This window comes from Sprattus sprattus (assembly GCF_963457725.1).
Source record: "Sprattus sprattus genome assembly, chromosome: 7".
Taxonomy (NCBI): domain Eukaryota; kingdom Metazoa; phylum Chordata; class Actinopteri; order Clupeiformes; family Clupeidae; genus Sprattus; species Sprattus sprattus.
This window is the reverse complement of record NC_137926.1, coordinates 15281628-15306627: the sequence shown is the minus strand read 5'-3', so window position 1 is coordinate 15306627 and position 25000 is coordinate 15281628. Positions and strand designations below refer to the sequence as shown.

The following is a 25000-nucleotide window of genomic DNA, read 5'->3' as shown; positions in this document are numbered from 1 at the left end:
GAACTAGACAGTTTAAAGGAAAGCCCAACCAGGGGCAGACTTCACAAGCGGGTCCACTGGGTCTCCTAAACAGCCTGGTGCTCATTAACTCACGGACAGCTTTGATGCCCTTCACCGCCTTACACAGGAACTGATTACAGTATGACAAACTAATTACAGTGCATGAAATGCCCTGTATTGTTATTCCTAGGCTTCTTCTTCTTCTTCTTATTCTTGTTACCTTTTTCTGCGATTAATTCAGCCCGAACCGCTTAATGTAGAAACTTCATTCAAACTTTGTCGCGTAGGTCTTGTAAACGACACTTATGCTATGTATTTTTCACTTTTCTAAACTTTATACTTTTTAAGATTTTAAAGAAAAACGAATATAAATTTTTCCCATTGACTTACATTGGGCCATTATGACATCATAATAGGGTCTTTAAACTGGCTTGCACCTGTGCTTTACTGACACCTGTGCCAAATCAAAGGAACCTCTTCTCTCTCTGTCCCTCTCAATTTAACTGTAACTAGGACACCATCCATTCTCTATTTTTTTTTCTCTCCATCTCTCCATCTTTCTCTCTCAGTCAACTTTCTCTCACACTCAATCTCTCTTCTTCACTCCATTTTTATCTCCTTTTTTCAATATTTTCACTCTCTCTTTATCTCTTCATCCAGAGCCACTCTTGTTCACTCTTCTTTCCTTCTTCCACTCTTCTTTCCTTTCTTATTTTCTTCTTCCATTTTTCTTTCCTTCTTCCACTCTTCTTGCCTTTCTTTTTTCCTTCATCCACTCTTCTTTCCTTCTTCCACTTTTCTTTCCTTTCTTCACTCTTCTTTCCTTCTTACACTCTTCTTTCCTTTATTCTTTCCTTCTTTCACTCTTCTTTCTTTTCTTATTTCCTTCTTCCACTCTTCTTTCCTTCCTTCACTCTTCTTTCCTTTCTTCTTTCATTATTTCACTCTTCTTTCTTTTCTTCTTTCCTTCTTCCACTCTTCTTTCCTTTCTTCACTCTTCTTTCTTTTCTTCTTTCCTTCTTTCACTCTTCTTTCCTTTCTTCTTTCCTTCTTCCACTCTTCTCTCCTTTCTTCACTCTTCTTTCCTTTTGTCTTTCCTTCTTCCACTCTTCTTTCCTTCTTTCTTTTCTTCTTCCTTTCTTAACCTTTGCATTTCATGCACTGGTATTTCCTTCAGGAAATGCATTTTCTAGTTCTGAGTCTGTACCTCCATTCTACTCCATAACTTGTTTATACAGCCCATCTGGGCCCAATTGCACTAGGCATACAAAGCTACATCAGTGATTTAGTTATAATAGATATAGTTTTTTACTAAAATAATAACATTACTTTCAATTGCTTTCAATTTACCCAAGAGTGCATTCTGGATATGGTTGGGCATTGTTTAACTTTAATGTCCTATATTCCTGGAATATCTTCAGGTTTATTTCATCTTTGAGTCGTTTTGACACTAATGTAATTAAATCTTTAGGAAGGAAACAGCTTCCGATCCATTCTGCAGACCTCTGTAAAACTCTGACTATAATGGACATCTCACTCAGTTGCCAGTCCTTTAACCTCAACTGTGTGTGTGTTTGCCTGCATATATTTTTGTCTGTGTGCATCCATACTTGTTTGTGCATGAACACTTGTACATTAAAGGGTATGCACGTGTGTGTTTGTGTGTGTGTGTGTGTGTGTGTGTGTGTGTGTGTGTGTGTGTGTGTGTGTGTGTGTGTGTATGTGTGTGTGCATGCACATATTTTGGTCTGTGAGCATCCATACTTATTTGTGCATAAACACTTGTGACTTTAAGGATGTGCATGTGTGAGTGTGTGCATGCATATCTGTTTTGTCTGTGTGCATCCATACTTGTCATGTCTACATGTCTGTGCATAAACACTCATTTAAGAGGTGTGTGTGTGTGTGTGTGTGTGTGTGTGTGTGCATTATGTGTGTGTGCGCATTATGTGCAGTAAAAGAGAGCTACTGCATTCAGTCTTCAGAAAAGCCTGTCCAGTCTCTTCCCCATCCGAGCCCTGTCCACAGCTGCACAGAGACCCTGCCCATCTTCCCTGATCTGGACTGTGGCCTCGTCTAGACGCACAAGCTTTGTCTGTGTCAGCTCAGACTGCGAGGTCTGGCTCGTCCAATTTCCTACTCTCTTTTCCTCTCCATCCCTCCCGGGGGACAGTTTTCACCTTTGCTCTGCTGACTCTCTTCAAACACCTTTCCAGCAGCAAAGACAGACAGGAGATCAAAACACAGCCTCAAAGAGGCTCTCCTCTCCACAGACGCTACAAAAAGGATAGTTTCTCCCTCACACACAAAGCTGCGGTTCACCTTCATTTCATGAGGCCATTTTGTTCTCTGTCAAACAAACAAACATACAAACACTATCCTGCTCTTTTTGAATTAGCAATCCTTTGCCACAATTTTAATCCTTTCCCGTACACGTTTATACACATTTAGACACACATATAATAAACACCACAGCGTGGTGTGAGTTAACTCATACACACATATTTAAATATATAGCAGTAATACAGAGACACACAAACACACACACACACACACACACACACACACACACAAAGACAAATCTCACAAACACACACAGCACATCATGACGGTACACCCTCTGGAGCAGACAAACATCATAACCAGCCTTATTAGCGTGGGATGGGGGAGCATGGCGTGTGGCAGCCAGGGAAGAGACTGGCAGGTAGACACAGATCCCAGATGAAGACAACCCTCCCGTCCCTCCTCCCAGACACATTGGGGTCTCACCGTGACAGGTAGAAAACACGCAAGAAGCACCGTGCAGGCAACAAAGAGGTAGAAGCAGAAACAGAGAGGAAGAAAGAAGGAAAAAGAGAGGGAGTGAGAAAGAGAGAGATCAGAAGTGGAAAGAGAGAAGGATGGAGGGGAAAAGGGAGTGAGGAGGAGGAAAGAGAGACAGAGGGATGGGTAGCAGCACTGTTGTCGAAAACAGATGGAGAGAGAGAACAGGAAAGAGGAAGAGAAAGAGATGGAGAGAAAGAAAGAGGAGGGGTGAAGAGATGGAAAGAAAGGCAGCGACACTACCACTGACATAGACAGAAAGAGAAGAGAGAGAGATAGAGGCACAGAGAGAGAAAGATAAAGAGATAGAGGCACAGAGAGACAGAGAGAGAGAGAGGGAGGGAGCGAGAGAGAGATAAAGAGAAAGAGAGAGCAGCGGTTGTTTGTGTGCTGTAACAGCTGACCGTGTGTGGAGACTGTGGAGACTGGGCTGAAGGACAGATCCAACCCACCCCAGACCAGCCCAGACCAGCCCAGACCAGCCCAGACCAGCCCAGACCAGCCCAGCCTAGCCCAGACCAGCACAGCCCAGACCAGCACAGCCCAGCCAAGCTGTGACAGTGTGCTGCAGAGTTCACTTCTGTCACCACTGATTAATGAGCCAGGCCACTCTCCAACAGAGATGGAGAGACAGAGTGAGAGAGAGGTGGAGATGAAGAGATGGAGTGAAAGAGAGGTGAAGATGGATCGTAAGAGAGACAGAAAAATAGAAGGTAGCGATGAAGAGATGGAGAGAGAGAGAGAGAGAGAGAGGTGGAGACAGACAGAAATGGAGAGGAACAGAATACAGTTTAGAGATAAAGAGAGAGACAGCAGTCAGTGCGTGCGCAGGAAAAGGAGGGAGGAAAGAGTCCATAACATTTTCAAAACAGCAAGTGCATTCCTCTAAACTATTTATACAAACAGCACCACACAATGTATTACCAGCAAAAGCCCATAACTTGGTTTCTCTTTGCCATTGTTTACGAACAAGACAGTCAAAATGCTTGGTCATGTTATCAATGTAACAGTGAACCCTGGACGTGTTCCATATTTTCATTGTAGTGTCCATCTCTTTCACTGATTGATCATTGACCGGAGGGAAACTGTACAGTACGCTCATTGACAACCTGCTTCCTGCATGCCACAACTAACATTACAGTAAACCATCACAAGACTGATGACCAGAGACTTTTTACCTTCATTCTAAAAAGAACCTCTGTATTGGCTAATGCAATGACAGAAAACAATAAATGTAACTAACAGTAATCAACATTTTTGAGGCCATAAAACCTTTCCCTGAAGTTTTCATTGACCCAAATGATTACACCCAGTAATTTGGCATGCTGTTCCTTCCAGAACCTCTCCCACTCTGAGGGATGACATCACTGGAGATGGGTCTCAGGAGAGTACGAATTTGTGTGCTGTAGAGCCAAATGGTGAAAATATGACTGGACACCTTTTCTGACAAAGTGGCACACACTGTATATTAGTGTTTATATTTCCCTCATACTGTATATTAGCGTATATATTTCCCTCATACTGTATTTTAGTGTATATATTTCCCTCATACTGTATATGAGCGTATATATTTCCCTCACACTGTATTTTAGTGTATATATTTCCCTCATACTGTATTTTAGTGTATATATTTCCCTCATACTGTATATTAGCGTATATATTTCCCACATGCTGGCCTGGCACCTCCACTCCATATCTGAAATTTGGACATATTCACTAAAGCCTTATCATCAAAAGTATACCATCCAGGTTCTAAAGACAAGAAATTAAATTGGAAAATGTAAAAAAAAAAAAAAAAAAATGCAGTGTAATTTGCAAATTGCTGTACGAGCACAAGTGACTAGATGATGTGGAAGTTGAACAAGTATTTTTGATATTTTTTAAATCTGAGATCATGAGAGCATAAGAACTTGGGGAAGAAAGAGAGAAAGAAAGAGAGCGGGAGAGACAGAGAGAGCGAAAGAAAGAGAGAGAGAGAGAGAGAGAACAAGAGAGTTGGGATCCCTCTGCACCCAGGGAGAGAAAGGACAGGCTTTTAATTGCCTGACTAATTGCAGTCTGTGTTTAAAGCATCTCCCTCAATAACTCAGAGGAGAAGCAGACAGGCACGAGGAGGGGAACGCAAACGCGCATCACGCCAGCGATCGCTATCGAGGAGGGGGATTAGGACAAAGTCAGAGCCGCTGCTGTCAATGTCATTAAAACTACATTGTTTCCACGCAAGCCGAGGGAACGATTGGGGCTGCTCCGTATGAACGCTGAGCGCCATTCTGGTCCTCTCTCTGAGCGAGGGATTCAACTCGGATTTTCACTCGGTGCCGAAACACAACACCAGGCTAAACAAGCAGACAGTTAGTTTTGTTGAGGGTGCCGGAAGGATCCTCAGCCCTGTCTCAGCTGCATATCAATGTGCCCTATGCAGCAGCAGCACCAGTGGGGATGGAAGGAGAGGCGGGGGGGGGGGATTTGAAGGAGAACAACAGACACGAAGAGAAGGAGGAAAACAGGAAACACACAACTGGGACAGACGGAGAGAGAGAGAGAGAGAGAGAGAGAGAGAGAAATACATTAAGGGCAGGGTAAGAGAGAGAGAGAAAAAAATTAAGAATTTTTTTTTAAATAAAAAGAACTCATTCAGAGAGGCCTTTGCGACCAGCCTCCCGGGGAGAGACAAACTAAAAGCTAAAGCAATTAGAAATGTAATGGTGAGGGGTTCATCATAGAGCCATTCAGACATGCTCCTGGGCCTCAGAGAGAGAGAGAGAGAGAGACACTGGGCACTGGGAGAGAGAGAAAAGAAGAGTCTCACTACCCAATTCAAAGGATTTTGTTTTATTCTCCCCCTCTCTCTTTTGCATTCAGAGGGGATTTCATCATCTCTCTCCCATAACCCAAAACCCTCTGCAGCAGGCTGTCCTCCAAACCCTACCGCCCCCCCCCCCCCCCCCCCTCTTCGTCTCTCCCGCCGGAGCTGAAGCTTGAGAGGAAAACAGCATGTCCTTCAAACGTGCCTCATCTGTGCATCAACAGGACAAGTGCCCATGTCTGCAGGTGAACTCAGACTCACTCTTAAATACTCACCGCTCAACATCAGCTTAGGTTTTAGAACGTCTGCTTAAACTCTCTGTGTCTTTCAACATCCCTCTCTGGCTATCTTACAGACAGACACACACACACACACACACACACACACACACACACACACACACACACACACACACACACACACACACACACACACACACACACACACACACACACACACAAACGGACAGACACACATACACACTCTTCCACACTGCACATTTAAACAGCAGGGGAGCAAGTACTACGTTTTAATGCAGCACTGCAGCTCCTTTCAACTCATCACCTCAATTAATACAAACACTCTCAGAGGGCCTGATTTACTAGCAGGATTGCGCCCATTTCTGGCGTAAAATAGCGGTCGTAAACATCAAACGGTATTTACTAACAGGGCGCAGTGCATATTAACGCTTTGTGGGTGTGGACGGGGAGGACACGAAAAGGTGGGTGGAAACATGCGCAAATATTTGGGAGGAGCGAAGATAAGTGCGCCTAATGATGTATTGCGGGGTATTTACTAAACTGCCTGGCAAGCGCACCTCTCCGATTTGCGCGCTAATTCTCCGCCTCATAAAAGCACGTCTTAACCAGGAAGCGCATTTTCATTGAGTCTGAAAACGTTGATATGGCAGCAGTGAAGAGAGAGAAAGGCGAAGAAAGAAGACAGAGACAGCGCACATAAATAATTTTTTGACAGTCAGATAGACAGTTTATGCATTAATGCCACCAATAGCATATTCTTTATAATCGTTTTCTTTTAAACATCTTGCTGTAGGTGATGGCGGGCAGAACAACAATATAGCAGCGCACACATTGAATCAGGTTCAGTGATTGAGCGAACGTGAACCAATATATCTATCTCCACTTCACTAAAGCTTCATTTTCTCTTCCTAAATAAATACCACGGAAAATGTGGAAAAACACCGTGCGTTAATGTGCGAACGCAGTTTAAGCAGCGGTCGCAATGTTAGTGAATCAGGCCCTTTATAGGGCGGAGTAAACATAGCTTGCCCAGCGCAGATCTGGGTTGATAAATACCACCGAAAATGCGCAAAAACACTGTGCGTTAATTTGCGAACGCAGATTAAGCAGCGCTCGCATATTAGTAAATCAGGCCCTCAGTGTGCCAATTACTTCTCTATAATATTACCTTTGTGTGTGTGTGTGTGTGTGTGTGTGTGTGTGTGTGTGTGTGTGTGTGTGTGTGTGTGTGTCTGTATGTGTACGCACAAGCTAAATGAGTTGCTTATCTGAAGCGTGGCACCTTTACACTGACAGAGCTGCAGGCATAGCATGGCAACTCATAGAAGCGTGCAAGTGAGCGAGGAAGTGAGCGAGCGAGCACTTAGCCGTCTTTAGCCTTAATGATATCGCACCATTGACGTCTGCGTCTATTAAACCCCTCACGTCAGAGTGAATCTTAATACCCTTTGCCTCCCTCTATACTGCCACCCTTAATACCCTAAAAACCGTGTTCCGTTCCATTAAGTCTCTGTGGCAGATGACGGATGGATGGCAGGCGTGCAGTAGATGGGGTGTGTGTGTGTGTGTGTGCATGTGTGTGTGTGCATGTGTGTGTGTGTGTGTGTGTGTGTGTGTGTGTGTGTGTGTGTGTGTGTGTGTGTATGTGTGTGTGTGTCAGGCGTGCAGTAGATGGTGCGGATGAGGCAACGTTGATTGAAACCTCCGGCTGCCATGACTGTCAGTGTCCGTCTGATACGCAGCACAACTCCTAGACACACACACACACTCACACTCACACACAGACAGACAGACAGACACACACACACACACACACACACACACACTCACACACACTCACACACACACACACACACACACACACACACACACACACACACACACACACACCATCTAGACATGAAACAGCTGAGATGGAACGGGAGCTGAGGGGCTTTGCAAAAGAAGAAAAAACACGAAGGAAAGAAACCTTATAAACAGATGCCAAAGCGCAGTATCCCAGAGGAACAAATAACTTTCTTTCCCCCCCGATTCCTCCTCCAAAACCGTGAGCGCAACTGATTCATTTAAATGAGCTTATTTCCATAAGGGGAGACAGCCTGTGACGGAGCAGAGATATGAGGAGGAGAGGAGGAGAAGATGAGCAGAGAGAAGAGAGGAGGAGAGGAAAGACGGGAAGAGGAGAGGAGAGAAGAGAAGAGGAGAGAAGAGAAGGGAAGAGGAGAGCGAGTTGGCAGGAGGGTTTCAACGGGGGGCTGGGAGTTGCTATTCATTAAATCTGATGCGCCAGGCATGGGCGCCTATCTTGATCTCACACAAGCATGGCAGAGTGCAGTCTGACGTGACCGTGAGCAATCTCAGATCCCAGGAAATAAATAAATAAATAAATATAAATAAATAAAGTGACAGCTGGGTGTGGGGTGTTATCATAAGGTGGAGCGTTTGGACTGTGTTTAAAGGGATACATATTATTCAAGGATCAAAACTCAGCTCTCAGTCAACAGAAATGACAGACATGACGGGGCCTGTCCACGGGTTTGAAAAGGTGGGCTTTCATTCCATTCGATTCATTTATTCTCCGTCTCCTGTGAAACACACACTCTCTCTCACTCTCTCTCTCTCTCTCTCTCTCTCTCTCTCTCACCCACCCACACCCACACACAGGGGAAATGTCAGCCTAAGATGCCAATCATAAGGTAGGCGCTTTCCAGAAATGCCAGCTGTGACATCAAAGGGGTGCTTGGATTCTATTTCGTCGCTGATAGCCTGCCCAACAACACTGAAGGTCAACCCCAGTCTGTTTTCACAGCTCAGTCACACACACACATACTCACACACACACACATACTCACACACTGAGACACACACACCTGTGTGTTTATCTGTCTCTACTTCTCCTTCTCTCTCCCTCTCCGCCTCCCCCAATTGACTTTGCATCAGATCTGTATAATATTTTACAGTGACCTGACAAACTCACTTTGCATTGCCAAAGCGTTTGTAAGTCAACAAAGAGTTGATATGTATCTTTATACTGTGTATATACGTATATATATAACAGCAAAGAACAGAACAGAACATCATTTGTACACACACACGTCTCTCTCTGTCTGTCCTTCGTCCCTTCTGTCTCTCCCTCCTCCTCCTCATCTGCTCTGCCGAGGAGTAGGAGCCCTGGCAATTACACAGCACATTAAGCCGGCCTGGCGCTGCCGTCCCGGCTGTCTCGTGTGCCACAGCCCATTTCCTCCGACAGCGTTAGGCAAACTCAAGCCATCCGGAAGCCGCGCGCCTAACTGGGCACGCCCCTCGCCAAGCTGTACAAATACGCTCTCACTTCATTTGTCACGAGTCACAGCATCCGCTTCCAACTTTTTAGTGGCTCTCCAAAGTTTGATCGGTATGTGTGTGTGTGTGTGTGTGCAGTAAAAGTGTACGTGAGTGTGTAAGTGTAAGTCTGTGTGTGTGTGTGTGTGTGTGTGTGTGTGTGTGTGTGTGAGTGCAGTAAATGTGTACGTGAGTGTGTAAGTGTAAGTCTCTGTGCGTGTGTGTCCTCATTGAAGACTCTCTGAGTTGATGTTGCGTGGTGACCTCAGCAGAGACCCAGTTGGTCCATTAGAAGTTATGGAGTGGCAGCATACTGTGATATGGAACATGCGAAAGTTTGCTAAACTGTGAGTGTGTGTGTGTGTGTGTGTGTGTGTTTGTGTGTGTCTGTGTGTGTGTGTGAGAGAGAGTGTGTGTGTATCTTGGCCAGCCTGAGGAGATCCATCAGAGCCAGATCTGCTGTCAGTCAATCACACACCCACACCCACACCTACACCACACACACACCACACACACACAGCACTGTAACAGCTGCTGAGCATGACTGACAGTCTCTGGGCAGATAAGCCTTCAGTCAACGCTAAAGAACAGGGCACAGCAGATCGTCTTCCCCCGACCAGCCAAAGCCACCGTCACTCATACCGTAAAAAAGGCCAAGTACATCACCTGTTCACGACAGTGCTCGTTAAGTTTCCATAGCAACAGCAGCCTCGGCACTTAGAGGAACACATGCCATCCTCCAGGACAGTCTGCTGAGATCATAGGCGCATTGGAGTGTTTTCATTGGTTGACTGGTTGGTGGTTGTAACATTCCAATGTAATCATTTGTACAACCCTCCTATGGGAACTGCACTGATTGTTTCTACAAATCATCAGAGTGTCAGGACTCCAGAGACAGCAGACTTCTAAAGAGAAGCCAATAGCAGGTTTCTTATTAGTAGTTCACTGATTGACAGTTGCTGTGTAAATCATTTATAGAGCATTACCAAGGGAACTACATGAACCCTATACACTTCTTGAGCACCATTAGAGCAAGAGATACTGAGCCAGGAGAGATCTGGGTAGAGATAGCAGGAATCTAAAAAGGAACACACAGCGATCTTCTTAATGGTGAACTGGTTGACAGCTAGTTTGTGTAGCACTCTTAGGGAACTATATCAACCATCAAACTCTTTTATACAGTTCTAAGAAGAAGAGAGACTGAGCCTTGGGGGTACAACGAACATCTGAAGAGAAGTGAACCCAAGTTATTATTGGTATAGCACTCCTATGGAACTGCATTAACTAAGTCATGAGAGAGGAGACAGCATTTACCGAAAGCATTCATGTACGACCACCATGGGGATAAAGAAACAGGGTGTTTAAAGATGTTCAAGGTCACAGTCCGACTGATGATCTGATCTGACAAACATCCTCCATGTCCGTGCCAGAACAGGACTGGATCTACTTCCACATCCCCTTCCTTCAGCCTCTTCCAGAGATCTCAAGCAAAAGACGACACCAGTATGCGCACGGAATGAGTGCGGCGTGTAACGCGATCAGCCTGAGCGGAGCCGACACACCTGCTTTGAGCTCTTTGATTGACGGCTCTGAGCGTGCCGTGTCGGGGCTCTAGCGCGTGGGTTCCGGTCGTGCCCTTGAACATGTCAAATGGGATTCTTGTCCCAGCGTGCGTGTCCCTACGAGGTGTGAACACACCATCACCTCCCGTCCCATCAAACCCTCGCCCTCACAGCGCAGCCACCCGCCTGCCCGCCCAATCAGTCAGTCAGTCACACTCTGAGAGTATGCCCACATCTTTGCTTGGCATGTTTGAAAACACACACAGAGAGAGAGAGAGAGAGAGAGAGAAAGGGGGAGAGAAAGAGAAAGAGAGAGGGAGAGAGAGTGAGAGAGAGAGAGAGCCAGAGAGAAAGTACAGAGCTGCCCAGAGAGGTTGAAGGAGAGTGGGAAGTCAGTTTTGCCTACCTCCGCTCTCTTTCTCTCTGTCTAATCCCCCAGTGTCTTTGGAGCGTGGTTATGTAATGCTGCTGGTGTGTGTGTGTGTGTGTGTGTGTGTGTGTGTGTGTCTCTCTCTATATGTTTGTGTGTGTGTGTCTCTATGTGTGTGTGTGTGTTTGTGTGTGTGTGTGTGTGTGTGTGTTTGTGCGTGTGTATGTGTCTTTATTTATGTGTCTGTCTGTGTGAGTCTGCGTGTGTATGAGTCTGTGTGTGTGTGTGTGTGTGTGTGTGTGTGTGTGTGTGTGTGTGTGTGTGTATGTGTCTGTATGTATGTGTCTGTCTGTGTGAGTCTGTGTGTGAGTGTGTGTGTGTGTGTGTGTGTGTGTGTGTGTGTGTGTGTGTGTATGTATGTGTCTGTCTGTGTGAGTCTGTGTGTGTGTGTGTGTGTGTGTGTGTGTGTGTGTGTGTGTGTGTGTGTGTTATGCTGGCATGCGTGGGTGCTTGTTACACAGTCTGTGCTGCGCTGCGCTGAGGGGCAGCCTCCAAGGATGGCACCGTCATTAAAGGCCCATCAAAGGATGTCTCTGTTAGCTTTTACAGGGCGCAGTAAAACCCATGGCCGCTAATGGAGATAAACCCCGGGGCTTTGCCTTCCAGCAGGAGTCAAACACGGGAAACTGCAGGTGGCAGTGTCAGCTTGGTAGTTATTGACAAAAAGAATAACTGATCACCACAGAGGGTTTTGTGTGTGTGTGTGTGTGTGTGTGTGTGTGTATGTGTGTGTGTGTGTGTTTGTGTGTGTGTGTGTGTGTGTGTGTGTGTGTGTGTGTGTGTTTGTATGTGTGTGTGTGTGTGTGTGTGTGTGTGTATGTGTGTGTATGTGTGTGTGTGTGTGTGTGTGTGTGTGTGTGTGTGTTATGGCGAGATCAAACACACTTATTTGCCACAAACTTGGGCGACTAATCACATGTGTCTCTAACAGGAACTAAACGCAAACACAGTGTTAAGGTCAAAGCTCCAAAGTACTATTAGTATTAGAATTAAAACACAACCCTCGTCACAGCGGGCACTGGCGTCCGGGGTGTGCTGTGGGACTGAGCAAGACTTCATTAACACCGGCGGCATCTCAGGGCCTGGCTAAATGTGTCCTCGTGGCGGGCGTCTGCGTTTAACTTAATCATGAGGCTTACTCTCTTCTTCGCCAGCCATTACTGTTGTGCTTCTGCCACCTCTGCTGTGGCTTATTGCAATGCATGCTAAAACATCCTCCTATATTCACACTGCATTCACACACACACACACACACACACACACACACAAAGATCCTTTTCCTCTCTCTTTTTCTCCAACAAGCATGCACACACACACACCTTTCCTTTTTTTCTCTCACTTACACCTACACACACCCTCTCTCTCTCCCTCACACGCACACACACACACACACACACACACACACACACACACACACACACACACACACACAAAGAGGAAATGTCAGCCTAATCATGAGGTAGGCTTTTTCCAATCTCCCCACAGCTGTCCAAATCTTCCTTTCAATTTTCATTTCAGTCACTGGCCAACTCAAAACTCTTTCACAAGACCTTAGATTAATGTTGAACCCCATGTCAGTTATGTGGCGTTCACTCCCCTCTGAAACTAAGCTACGGTACTAAAGAAAACCTTGTAGGACACAAGACAAGACACAAGACGAGACGCAAGACTGGCATTAGCAGTGAAGGGGGATGGATCTGCAACATTGCTGTAATTCCCACTAAGGCATGAACTCAATTGGTCTTCTGCATCATGAAAAATGACATTGCACTGCGGGGCATAGAGAGGGAAGAAGGAGCGGTAACAGTGAGAGAGAGAGAGAGAGAGAGAGAGAGCGAGAGAGAGAGAGAGAGAAAGGATGCTTGTGTGTCTCACAGCACTGGGCATGCACGATAGAGAACACACAACAGCCTTTCAGTATTGGACTCATTTTTTTTTTCTGGCCTCCACACAGGAGTCCAGTGCCCATGATTGAGTTTAAATTTTCCAAACCATTTGAACAAATCATCTTTCCACTGAACCAGCTTCGGAAAGAGAGAGGGAACGATAGGAATAGAGGGAGAGAAAGAGGGTAAGAGAGCCAGAGTGAGAGAGAAAAAGAGTAATGACACCCCACACCCCCTCCCTGAAAAAAAGAAAATGAAATTGAGTTTGCAAACTGCAGTCAAGTGATGGAAATAGCAGTGATGTGAGTAATGTGATGTTAGTTAAACAAATTACACCCAGTTAAGAATAGAACACACGGGCGCTTGGATCAGTCTCCCTCTAGAACTAAACGCCTCTACACACACGCACACACACACGCACACACACACGCACACACACACACACACACACACACACACCTACACACACACCTACACACACACCTACACACACACACACCCACACACACACACACTGTACCCTGAATGACAGTAGTCAGCAGCAGCCCTGGAGTAATAACTAGTGTGGCAGAGTGTGTACAGAAAGTGGGGGGGCACTCATATATATGGAGAAGGTTGTCTGCCCCCCCCCCCCCCCCCCTGCTGAAACTTATCAAACACAGATGCCATCTAACCCCTGCCCCCCCCCCCCCCCCCCCCCAGCCCCTCAACACACATAAACACGCGCAAAAAAGAAAGACAACCGAGCAACAGAGAAGCACACACGGATACACACATGCACACACACACCAACACATACACAAACACTTCCAGATACACACCCACTCACCCACACACACATTTCCCTGACCCCTCCTCTATAGCTGAGGCGGTTCAATCGTGCGTGGCAGTGTGGGTCCTGGAGATGAAATCTCATCAGCAGCGAGCGCTCTATCTCTCTCTCTCTCTCTCTCTCTTGCTGCACGGCAGATGAGAGGGCGATGCCAGGTTAACTGCTTTGGTGGGCGCCGCCGCTGCCGCCGCTCCTGCCTGACTCTTATTTGGGTTTTAAAAAGCGAACCCAGGCCACGCTCCCCTGCTGGGCTACATCAGCACCCTTACACGTTTAAACCATCAGAGAGAGAGTGTCTCATGCATAATGCAACACTGGGGGTTGTAAGAACACCCCCCCCCCCACACACACACACACACACACACACACAAACACACAAACACACACACACACACACACACACACACACACACACACACGCAGTGCTTACACATACATACACAGACCTCACCTCACCAGGTTCAGGTGTCCTACACACTGCTAGAGTGTGGAAATTGATTATTAAACATCACATAACCAACAGCCTTGTCTACCCAAGACCACCAGACTGCTCCAAACAACCTTTGCTACCGCTATTTAGCAACAACAACAGGTGGCCTCGCAGCAAGTGGCCCCTTTGAAAACTATTTCAAAGACAATTTCCTGAGGAACAGGAGCATTATGTATAGAGGAGTTTATACAACAGGAACTACACATTGTTCTGGTTCCAGGGACAAACAGTCCACGTACCCTTTAAAAACCTTTTAAATCCTAACTATACTCATATTTCAAATGAATCATTCAATACAAATGACAGATGACAACAAATGGAGTGGCTCAGAAAAATAATAAATATGTTTAAAAATTCGTTAGTTAGAAAAATAAACAAATATGTCTAAAAATTCAGATAACGTACATGCTTTTTGGCATAAAACAACATCAATAATACTGGACATGATAGGATGTCCAGTCCTCATTGACTCTGTCATTTTGTTACTTAATGATGACTCGAAGTTAAACTTGACTAAAAAACAAAGGAAGATTTGGCTTGCTGGCCTAACGGCAAATAAGAAAATGATAGCCCACTAATGGCTCCCTCCTCACTCTCTCGCTATGCGGCGGTGGTTATCATACTTTCTGAAAACAGTGATGCTTGAGCTATCCACAGCAAGGGTTAGCAAAGCAAAATGCAAACCTGTCGACCTGTGGAGAGCTACGGCAGCACAAATTTCGGACATGCTGACCTCAGCAGCACAGGAATTAGATAGTTCCCCAGTAGACAATGACTAGGCAAGGTGTTTTTCTTTTTTATTCATAATTTTTTTTGTGAGACCGTGTGGGGGTGGGTGAGGATCGTATGTTGTTTGTTCTGTGGGCTGTGGGAGGATAGGGGGAGGATGCATTTGGAGGGGAGTAGAAGAGGGGTGGTGATACGTTTAGTTCTTATTACACGGCTCTTCTTAATGCTGTAGAATGCTCCATTCACTTGAATGGGGCTTCCCAACGTTCTGCGGTCAACTATTTTCCGATAACTGACCGTTGCTATGCAGTTAATGACCGCTGTCAAGGAAAGTGGCCTTTTTGCCTCTGATTCACATCTTTCGTAGCACTCCGCAAGTAGTACGGTAACTTATCAAGGGAGTTTCAGCGGACGGTTGAGCAGCTGTGTTCTACAGAATGTTCAACTGTCTTTGAAGTTCAACGTCTTTGGCGAACTATTTCTCTGCTTTTTAACCTCACTACGTAGGCTATAGTAACAAAAACAAATACATTGTAAAAGACACACTGTGTAAAGTATTTTTTTTTAGTTTTAGCCGTATAATAAGCGGGATAATGTATAGAACGCCGGTCATTGTCGGGAAAATAAGCCCCTTCACGGTGAATCAACACCCCTTCGCTTCGCGTCGGGGTGCTGTTCGCCCTGTCGGGGCTTATTTTCCCGACAATGACCTGCGTTCTATACATTATCCCTTACTTATACACCAGCAGTTCAATTCAACTTGTGTTCTGACATACTATTGTCTCAAGTTTAAATGGCATAAATGGTGTCAATAAAAACTTAATATTCAGACAATCGAATATATTGTTAAAAAATTATACTAATGATCATGACTATAGGGGCAGCCGTGGCCTACTGGTTAGGGTTTCGGGTTGGTAACCGGAGGGTGGCAGGTTCGATCCCCGACCAGTAGGAAAAATGTGGGCGTGGAAGTGGTAGAGCACTGCTCTCCCATGCCCACATCCACGGCTGAGGTGCCCTTGAGCAAGGCACCTAACCCCGATCACTGCTCCCCGGGCGCCGCCAATGGCAGCCCACTGCTCCGGGTTAGTGTGAAACATCACTTCACTGTGTGTGTGTCACTTCACTGGATGGGTTAAATGCAGAGGTGGATTTCAGAGTGTGTGTGTCTACACCACCTCTGCCATAGAGAGGACTTTCACTTTCACTTTTCACTTTCAAACTGAGGAATTATCTTGACAACTATGTGTGTATGTACAGTATATCCGTACCTCTGAACAGCTCCTTCAATGGTTTTGGACCATGGGAAAGTGAAAAGGGTGATAAAACAACCCATGGATTAAAAACAGCTTCGTGCCTCACAGCAAATTCTCAATATTTCAACAACAAAATTGACACCCATTCTGTAGAGGACAGAGCACGGTGGCTCAGATGCTTGCACTGCTGCCTCACAGCAAGAGGGTCATGGGTTCGATTCCTGCATGGGGCGCTGTTGGCTCTGGGGGGCAGGTCCTCCCCAGACCTTCAGTGCTCAGGTGGGCTATCTCCCAGGACTCTGTGTGGAGTTTGCATGTTCTCCCTGTGTGCACAAGAGGTTTCCTCCAATAAGAACCCCAACAGAAAAAACATGCAAAACAGAACATTCTCCTGTCCGTCTGTGACCGAGATGGTCGGTTCACTTGGTCCCCGGGCGCTGAGAAGCTCCTGGAGGAAGGACAGTCTGGGATGGGTGAAATGCAGAGTGTACATTTCACAGCAACCTCAGGCCTGTGTGTGTTTGTGTGTGTGTGTCCTGTGTCGCCTACATTCAATCCATGTGTGTGCTGCAGTGTGTCGCTTGTGGCAAAAAAACTGACTGAAGTTGGTTTTGTTGTTTGTTTTGTTAAGCTACATCAGCTAACTCCTACAGGTGCGCTTGTGCTTGATATCCAGTAAATGTAACAGTAGAGAAGTATACATCAGTTTATACACCCTCAGGTTGAGGTACTGAACAGTCCACTCAAGACTGTAACCACAGACAGCGGTGAGTGTGTGTGCCATTATGAGAAATCATTAAAGGAGAATGAGATCGCTCAAGAGTATTGACTGCCATGGTAATGGGGCCTCATTGTGTGTGAAGGGTATTGAATGGGCTTTGTTAATCTACAGTGGACGGCTGGCTCATTCAAGCCACAATCAGTCAGTTTAACACCAACCACAGCAGCCTATTTGTCTGACATGGTATGGATGTGGAAAGGACCCAAAGGGGGAACCGCAATGTTATATATATTTTGTTTTAGATGTGTGTGAAGAATAACGGTGATTAGAACAGTAATTAAATGGAAAACTCACACCAATTAAGCATTAACCTTATTCAAATGTGTGTGTGTGTGTGTGTGTGTATATATATATATATAGATTTAGTTTACACACACATACCCACACATATATATTATATATATAAGATAAATAAGTCTTATTCTACCGCTTTGAACAACAACATGATCCACAGTAATGATGCCTGTGGGAAGAACACTCTTTTCATGCGGTGTGCCCAGATGCATTAAGTAATGAAAAAAAAACATAGCGTGGGAGTGAACGACACAAAGCCAAAATTGGACAAACAGAAAATGCTTCAAAACAGCACTTGTTAAAAAGCCAAACAAAAAAAAGTCTCCCAGACGTGAAATAACATTCATAAGTGGGAGAGAGGAGGGGTATGGGGAGAAACAGGGAGAGGAACTACATAGATAGGCCTCGCCGGTCTCTTTCTTCTTTTCTCTTTTTCATGAAGGGACAGTCGATTGAAAAGGTAAACAACACGCTCAGCAAAACTCATGATCTGGAATAACAGATGACGCTGCACTGTTTCCATAGCAGCATGTCTTGGCAGTTCCTGTCTATACTGTGGAAATGAACTACGATAACCAACGGGACTCATCAGTATACATCACAAGAGCTTCCCCTATAGGTCTCCACTATTTGACACCATGCATAATAAAGCTTAGCACAGCCAACCAAACTAGCTAAAACACTGAGAAGCAAAAAGGCTTTTCCCAAAACTTTCCCAAACAATCCTGAACTGTTGTTGCATGATACACAACCTTTTCCCAAGGCACAGTTAGATCATAGACTCTAAAACACTCCTGTGCAACTGCTTAGACTAGTCAGTGATGGAGAGCGTTCCGGGTGTTTCTGAGGACAACGCCGTACACTGTAGGCTGCCATTTACATTCCTGACAGGAGCTCATGGGACAAGGGGCATCAATGGAAGGTGCTCCACACGGGCATATTTACATATTCTGCATGTTGGTGTTTGGTGGTTCTGTTTCTGTAGAGAGCTGTCTCTTTGGAATATATCAATGCACAGTACAGCCCAGCACAGTAAAAGGAGTAGTACAGAGAGTTTGTATGAAGAGTTAGTAAGTGGGTTTGCGTGTGTGTCTGTAGAAGCATTTGTGTGTCGATGATCTCATAGGTTTTCACACAGTTCTATCCACTGAAAAAAGCTGAAAGCTTTTGTGTGTGTGACTATCTTGACTCTTCTGCATTTCTTTAATGGACTGTGGAGTGCTTGTGTGTCTAGGACAATGTAAGTGTGTGTGTGTGTGTGTGTGTGTGTGTGTGTGTGTGTGTGTATGTGTGTGTGTGTGTGTGTGTGTGTGTGTGTGTGTGTGTGTGTGTGTGACTGTAGCTTGACTCTTCTGCATTTCTTTGATGGACTGTGGAGGGCTTGTGTGTCTAGGACAATGTGTGTGTGTGTGTGTGTGTGTGTGTGTGTGTGTGTGTGTGTGTGTGTGTGTGTGTGTGTGTGTGTGTGTGTGTCTAGGAGTAGGTACTTACTGAACAGACTTGGAAGACTGAGATCTGAATTTGCTGAACTCTCCTGGTGCAGTCCATTCTGTGCCCAGCTGGAACACAGATGACAGAGCAGTTAGCATACACGCTTACACTCAGGCAGATCACTCTCTCTCTCTCTCTCACACACACACACACACACACACACACACACACACACACACACACACACACACACACACACACACACACACACACACACACACACACACCTCCTTTTCCTCTCTATCTCTTCAACACCCATGTACACACACACCTTTCTTTCTTCTCACACATCCACAAACATACACCCACACACACGCAAACACATACACACAGCCTGAGCCTAAAGCAGTCAACCCAAAAAAAATGCATGTTTTGAATAAATACGGTCCGTTCAGAGCTTGTCCACTTTCCTGAAAGTGGGGGTTCGAGTGATTTACACAGCCAGACAAAAACGAAGACGGGTAGGGAGGAGAAAAACAAGATAGATAAAGTGAGAGAGGGTGAAGAGAAAAAGAGCGTCAGAGCCAAGCAGAAAGAGATTGTGAGATAGTGTTGCTCCTGGCAGACTCTATCGCTTCATCTACTCACTTAGTCAGCCATCTCGGCTCCGCAGTGGCATCAGGAGGCAGTGATTTTCTAGCCGAGCTGTGTCTACTGCTGCTCTAATTAGAGCCCCTGCTGCCACTGAGCCGTAATGAAAGCACGAGGAGGAGAACACAGCGAGGAGCCCTTTAATTGTTTATATTTGACATATTTCTCCTTTTAGGCAGGAGCCCAAACACCCAAACACACACACACACACACACACACACACACACACACACACACACACACACACTGCATACTGGTGTAATTGATGGGCCTGCCCTCTGGTTCCATAAACAGACGGGGAGTCCAGTCCTCAATGGTCTCTTTCATCCCTGTCTTTGCCTTGGTCGTGGAAACGCACACTGACCATCAAAAGACCAGGGCCCAGCATGTCTCTCTCTCTCTCTCTCTCTCTCTCTCTCTCTCACACACACACTCTCACACACACACACACACACACACACACACACACAGACACAAACATACACAAACACACACACACACACACACACACACTTGCTCTTTATCTCACTCTAAATCTTGTAGGGGCCACTAACCTAACACTAACCCCTCAATTAGTGTACGTGAGTGTGTGTGTGTGTGTGTGCATGCAGAGAAAAAAAGACGAGAGGAAAGATGCATAAACCCTCCACCGCTGAAACACTGGCATACCGCACTCAAAACACTGGGGATAAAAATAAACAGTGAAAGGAAGAAAGCGTAGCTTTGCAAACTACCATTGACTTCACACTGGGGGAGGTTGAACCACAGCTAAGCTATCCTAGAGAGAAGTTTAATTCGCTTGACTAAAGCTACTTAGAAAGAGCATGTGATATGAAATTACAACAAAATATAATACAACAAAAGAGAGCCAGTAAAAAAAACGCCACTCAATTGTGTGTTGTAACTATTCACAGGTCGTACATAAACCAAAAAATGTACGAGCCCACTATTCATGGGAAAGTGAAAGGAATCTATTGAGGTGCATGGAACGTCCATCAGTCAGACAGACGTCTTCCAGAGTCCAGGTGGGGGTACTGCACCAAGCAGGATGACTCAGTAAGCCAGGTAATATCACATAAAATAGCATGCAACAACGTATTTTAGTTTTACAAATTCAAATTTATAACATTAAAATCTGAGCCAAACATTTTTCACAGGTGAGCTAACAATCCAGCTTCAAACCTGTCCCAACAAAACAATCCCATCTGGGCTTTTCACAAGGAGAAAATTTGCAAGGAATGTTATATTTTTATTTTAAACAAATCTGGATTTTGTATAATTTGGCTACAACTAAAACAGTTAAAAAAATATTTACCTTGCACCTTTTTAGACCATTTGACCGACTTGAGCATTGGTATAAACAAAATGGGCCCATTGTGTTTTGTAACATCTGACTTGTGTAAAGTGAACAACTAAAACTTCAGTCTTCAAATGGCACCCTTTAGAGAGTACGCACAGCTTCAACACTCGTCTAAACAATGAGCCTATTTATTTATTTATATTTTTACTTGTCAGCGTTCCACTACAGTAGATAAGTAATGGTAAAATAACAAACAGAAATAGTTCCTTTCCTTTTATGGGCCAAAATAGTTTGTAGTTTCAGTAGTTAACTATACAAAAAAAAATAAAAAATCAACGACTTGAACTAGTTTGTAGTTTCAGTAGTTAACTCCACAACTGAACTAGTCCCCAGCACTGAAAGTAAACTATGCACAGTGTGATTTGGGCACACACTCAGTGGTCACCAGTCTATGCTATGTGCCGGTCAGGTCAGTGCTGCCTCTGGCCTCTGTCTCCTGCCCACTCTCCACATCCTCTGCCCAGTGGCAGCGTTATGACCCGTGCTGGAAGAACAGCTTGCCAAAGCTACGGGCTGTTCTGGGTAGTTTGGGTCTGGGTGTGGCGCCGTCTGACTGGCAGAAGAGTTTGACCCAAAAAGCCTGAATCCTCGCATGTGATGTCAAGAGCCAAGAGAGCAGCCGGGCTGAACAGAAGAGACGCACAGGGCAGGGAGGCCCTCATTACAAACTCCATCCTTTTGAAAGAGTCTTACTCAAAGGGCCATCTTTCTGCTCCTTCTCTATCTTTCTGTCCTCTGATGTTGTTTTCATCCATTCCCTCCAACTGTGAGTCTGTCCTTCTGTCTGTCTGTCTGTCTGTCTTTTTTTCTTTCTTTCTGTCTTTCTTCCTCTTGTTTGTGGCTGTGGCTGCGTGGCCCTGACACCAGCAGGCATAGATAAGGGAGTGAGGAGGAGGTAATTGTGACTCCAGAGCTGTGAGAGACAAACTGATGGACAAAGGGACAGACAAACATATAGACAGTGAGACAGGCAAACATATAGATAGGTAGACAGAGACAGGCAAACAGATCGACAGACAGACATACAGACAGACAGACAGACAGACAGACAGACAGACAGGCAGACAGGCAGACCCAAACATACATAGACAGGCATGTCTTCGATCCTCCTGCTCTCCAAGAGGCTTTGTCCTGCTCGGGGCAGTGAACTTTCTCAAAGAGCAGATTACCTTGAAAAAAAATCATTTCAGCCCAACAGCCTCAATCCACAGCAAATGAAAGAAGGTCAGACGAGAAGAGCAACCCAGCTCCAGAGTCTAGGAACCATTACCTGGTACCTTTTATTTCTTTCTGTTCACCTTCTCCTTCACCTTTCTCATCTTCTTTCTCTCCCCCAATCTCTCTTTTACTCTCTCTCTCTCTCTCTCTCTCTCTCTCTCTCTCTCTGCAGCCATGTCTGCAAAACTGATGTGTTTCTCGGAATGCATTGAGTGAGGAGTGTCTACGGAATTCCAAAGAATGGGAGTCAGTTATGGAGGGCAGTCATGCTACTTTAAACCCAGAGGACAGGAGAACTCACTGGGTGCATGCTCTCCATTTCGCAATGTCTAACACTTGAATGACTCCGTTTCAGTGAACGACCTCACACACACACACACACACACACACACACACACACACACACACACACACACCAGGTGCACACACACACAGTCACAAGTATATACCACACATTTCCAGGGCTTCTGAAAACCTTTTACGGCACAGACTCTGTGTGTGTGTGTGTGTGTGTGTGTGTGTGTGTGTGTGTGTGTGTGTGTGTGTGTGTGTGTGTGTGTGTGTGTGTGTGTGTGTGTGTATGTGTATGTGTACGCGAGTGAGTGTGTGTTTCTTTGAATGTGTGACTGCATGGCCAGCAGGAAATCATTCTCAATTTTGGACAGGTGGCCATTATTCAGTCAGACAAAGAGGCCTCTTGGCACACCATGCTATCAATTGATCACATCTCAGTCTTAGGGTATCAAGTCCTCCACAGCCAGCTTGTGTTTGTGTGTGGGTGGGTGACTGTGTGTGTGTGTGTGTGTGTGTGTGTGTGTGTGTGTGTGTGTGTGTGTGTGTGTTTGTGTGTGTGTGTGTGCACATGGAGCAGGTACCTCTAGCCAGACGTAATCAATACCCGCCGCCCCCCCCACACGCACACACACACACTCACCCCGCCCTCCCGGCATCACACACAGAGATGCGTCTCACAGGATTCTGGTTTGGTAGCTAATTGCGTTACTGAAATCCAGCTCTCTCACTTATTGGACACTTCCCGCCTCCACCATGCGGGAGGTCTTAGGATCACCGCAGGAAATGTATTTGGTGATTAGCTGTTGCCCAGGGTCTGTGATTAAACCCACATCCTCTGCTACCAGAGAAACCAGGTGGAGGAGCCTCAAGAAACACCACCCACAACCACCCCCACACCTCCCCAACGTATGGCGTGCAAGGAGGAACCTCTGCTCCCTCAAAGCTTCCCCTCTAGTCGCCATGGAGACGCGGCCGCAGAGGCAACAGAGGCCCACAAGCTCTGGCAGAGGCTCCGAAGGAGGTGCCGAAAGATGACACCTCGTCTTCATCTCTGCTCGTCGGTGTGGCAGTGTTCCAGAGCTAGTGCAGAGGCTGGGATCGGAGTAGGCTACCTCTCCTAAGCTTTAAGAGCCTCCTCATTTTGTCAAATCTGTGAGGTCCAGCCCAGGTCCTCCACTCCACCGCTAAATGATCCATTTATCCGTGATCTGTGTCATGACATTCTGAAGCAGTGCTGCCCATGATGAGTCAGGGCCCTGCTCTGCGAGGATTAGAAAGAAAAAAAGGGGAAGAAAAAAGCAAGACGATAAAAAAATGATTGCAACTTCCTTGACTTTTCTCTGGGGGCATACGCAGCATAAGCTGGTAAGTACATCATCCACTCAGAAACAAAACAAAAACAAATAAATTGCACTCCGTTGCCAACAGCAGCATCTGTGCGGGGGCCTGCAGGACAAAGCGCCCTGGTAGTGAGCGTGAGCGCTGGATTGAGAGTGTATTAGGGATGTGGCCTGAGGTAAACGCCTGGTAAACACTATGGATGCTGGGTCAGACCTGTGGGAAATATCTCAGAAGAGTGGGGAACAGAGGACACTGCTGCCCTAAAATAAAAACATGGCGAGGCGTGAAATGAACAACACCCCAACCCCACCCACGCGCCATCAGGGTAGTGGCATAACGAAAACCACTTTCTCCCTACCCTACTGGAACGTTCTGCTGTGCCTTTAAGCGTGCCTGATGTCATGGCTGGTGCTCGTGGCTGGGTGCGGCAGTTGACGACAGGGTGCGGCACTTACCCGGCCCACATACACCAGCAGCCGGGCGTTCAGCGGACTCTCGTCTGAGCTTAGCCAGAGCTCCGAGTTATCATCTGAGGACACGGCAAACTGGAAGTCCCCTGCGGAAGCAAAATATGACTCAGTAAATCACAAGAGACAGACCATTACTGAAGAGTGTATGGACATTACATAACATTACAAAATCCAAAATCAATTAAATCAAATGATTTAGTGCAGTAGCTACACGACTAAATACACTCCATGTTTTGAGTAAACTTTGACTAAAATATTTACACTTAATTGTGATAGGCGTAGTAGGTATTATTGTGGTGAAAATTCTTGTAGCACAGAAATGTAGGATGGGTGAAAGGTCCTTAAAAGAGAAGAGTACGGGCAGGAAACTGTGTTAGCGTTTGTCCATGTGAGGCATGAGGAGATGTCAGAGCCCCTCTTGAATCCATCCAGAGGAGCGATATCTATATCTGACTGTCTGCCAAAGCACTGGCTCACCATCTATTTATACCCATGAGCTCACTCACACACACACACATACACACATACACACACACACACACACACACACACACACACACACACACACACACACACACACACACACACACACACACACACACACACACACACACACAGAAACAAGTACGACCACACTAACCCACACAAAGCCAATACAAAGAGGTTCTGTGTGAAGGCCAGCTTTAAGAGCACAGCCCATAGTCCAGACTCATACACACACATCGATAGACACACACAGTGAAGGAAATGCAGTCATTGGAG

At 45.8% G+C, this 25000-nt stretch overlaps 1 protein-coding gene across 1 annotated transcript in view; it reads right to left on the bottom strand.

Moving 5' to 3' along the window:
• Positions 1–25000, bottom strand: part of b4galnt4a (beta-1,4-N-acetyl-galactosaminyl transferase 4a) — a gene marked incomplete at both ends in the record, with an annotated part of 62058 nt that overhangs the window by 23874 nt on the left and 13184 nt on the right. The window contains 2 exons of the mRNA XM_080841667.1: positions 18965–19032; positions 24224–24324. Of these exons, the coding sequence (XP_080697793.1) occupies positions 18965–19032; positions 24224–24324 (169 nt within the window). The remainder of the gene's footprint in view (positions 1–18964; positions 19033–24223; positions 24325–25000) is intronic.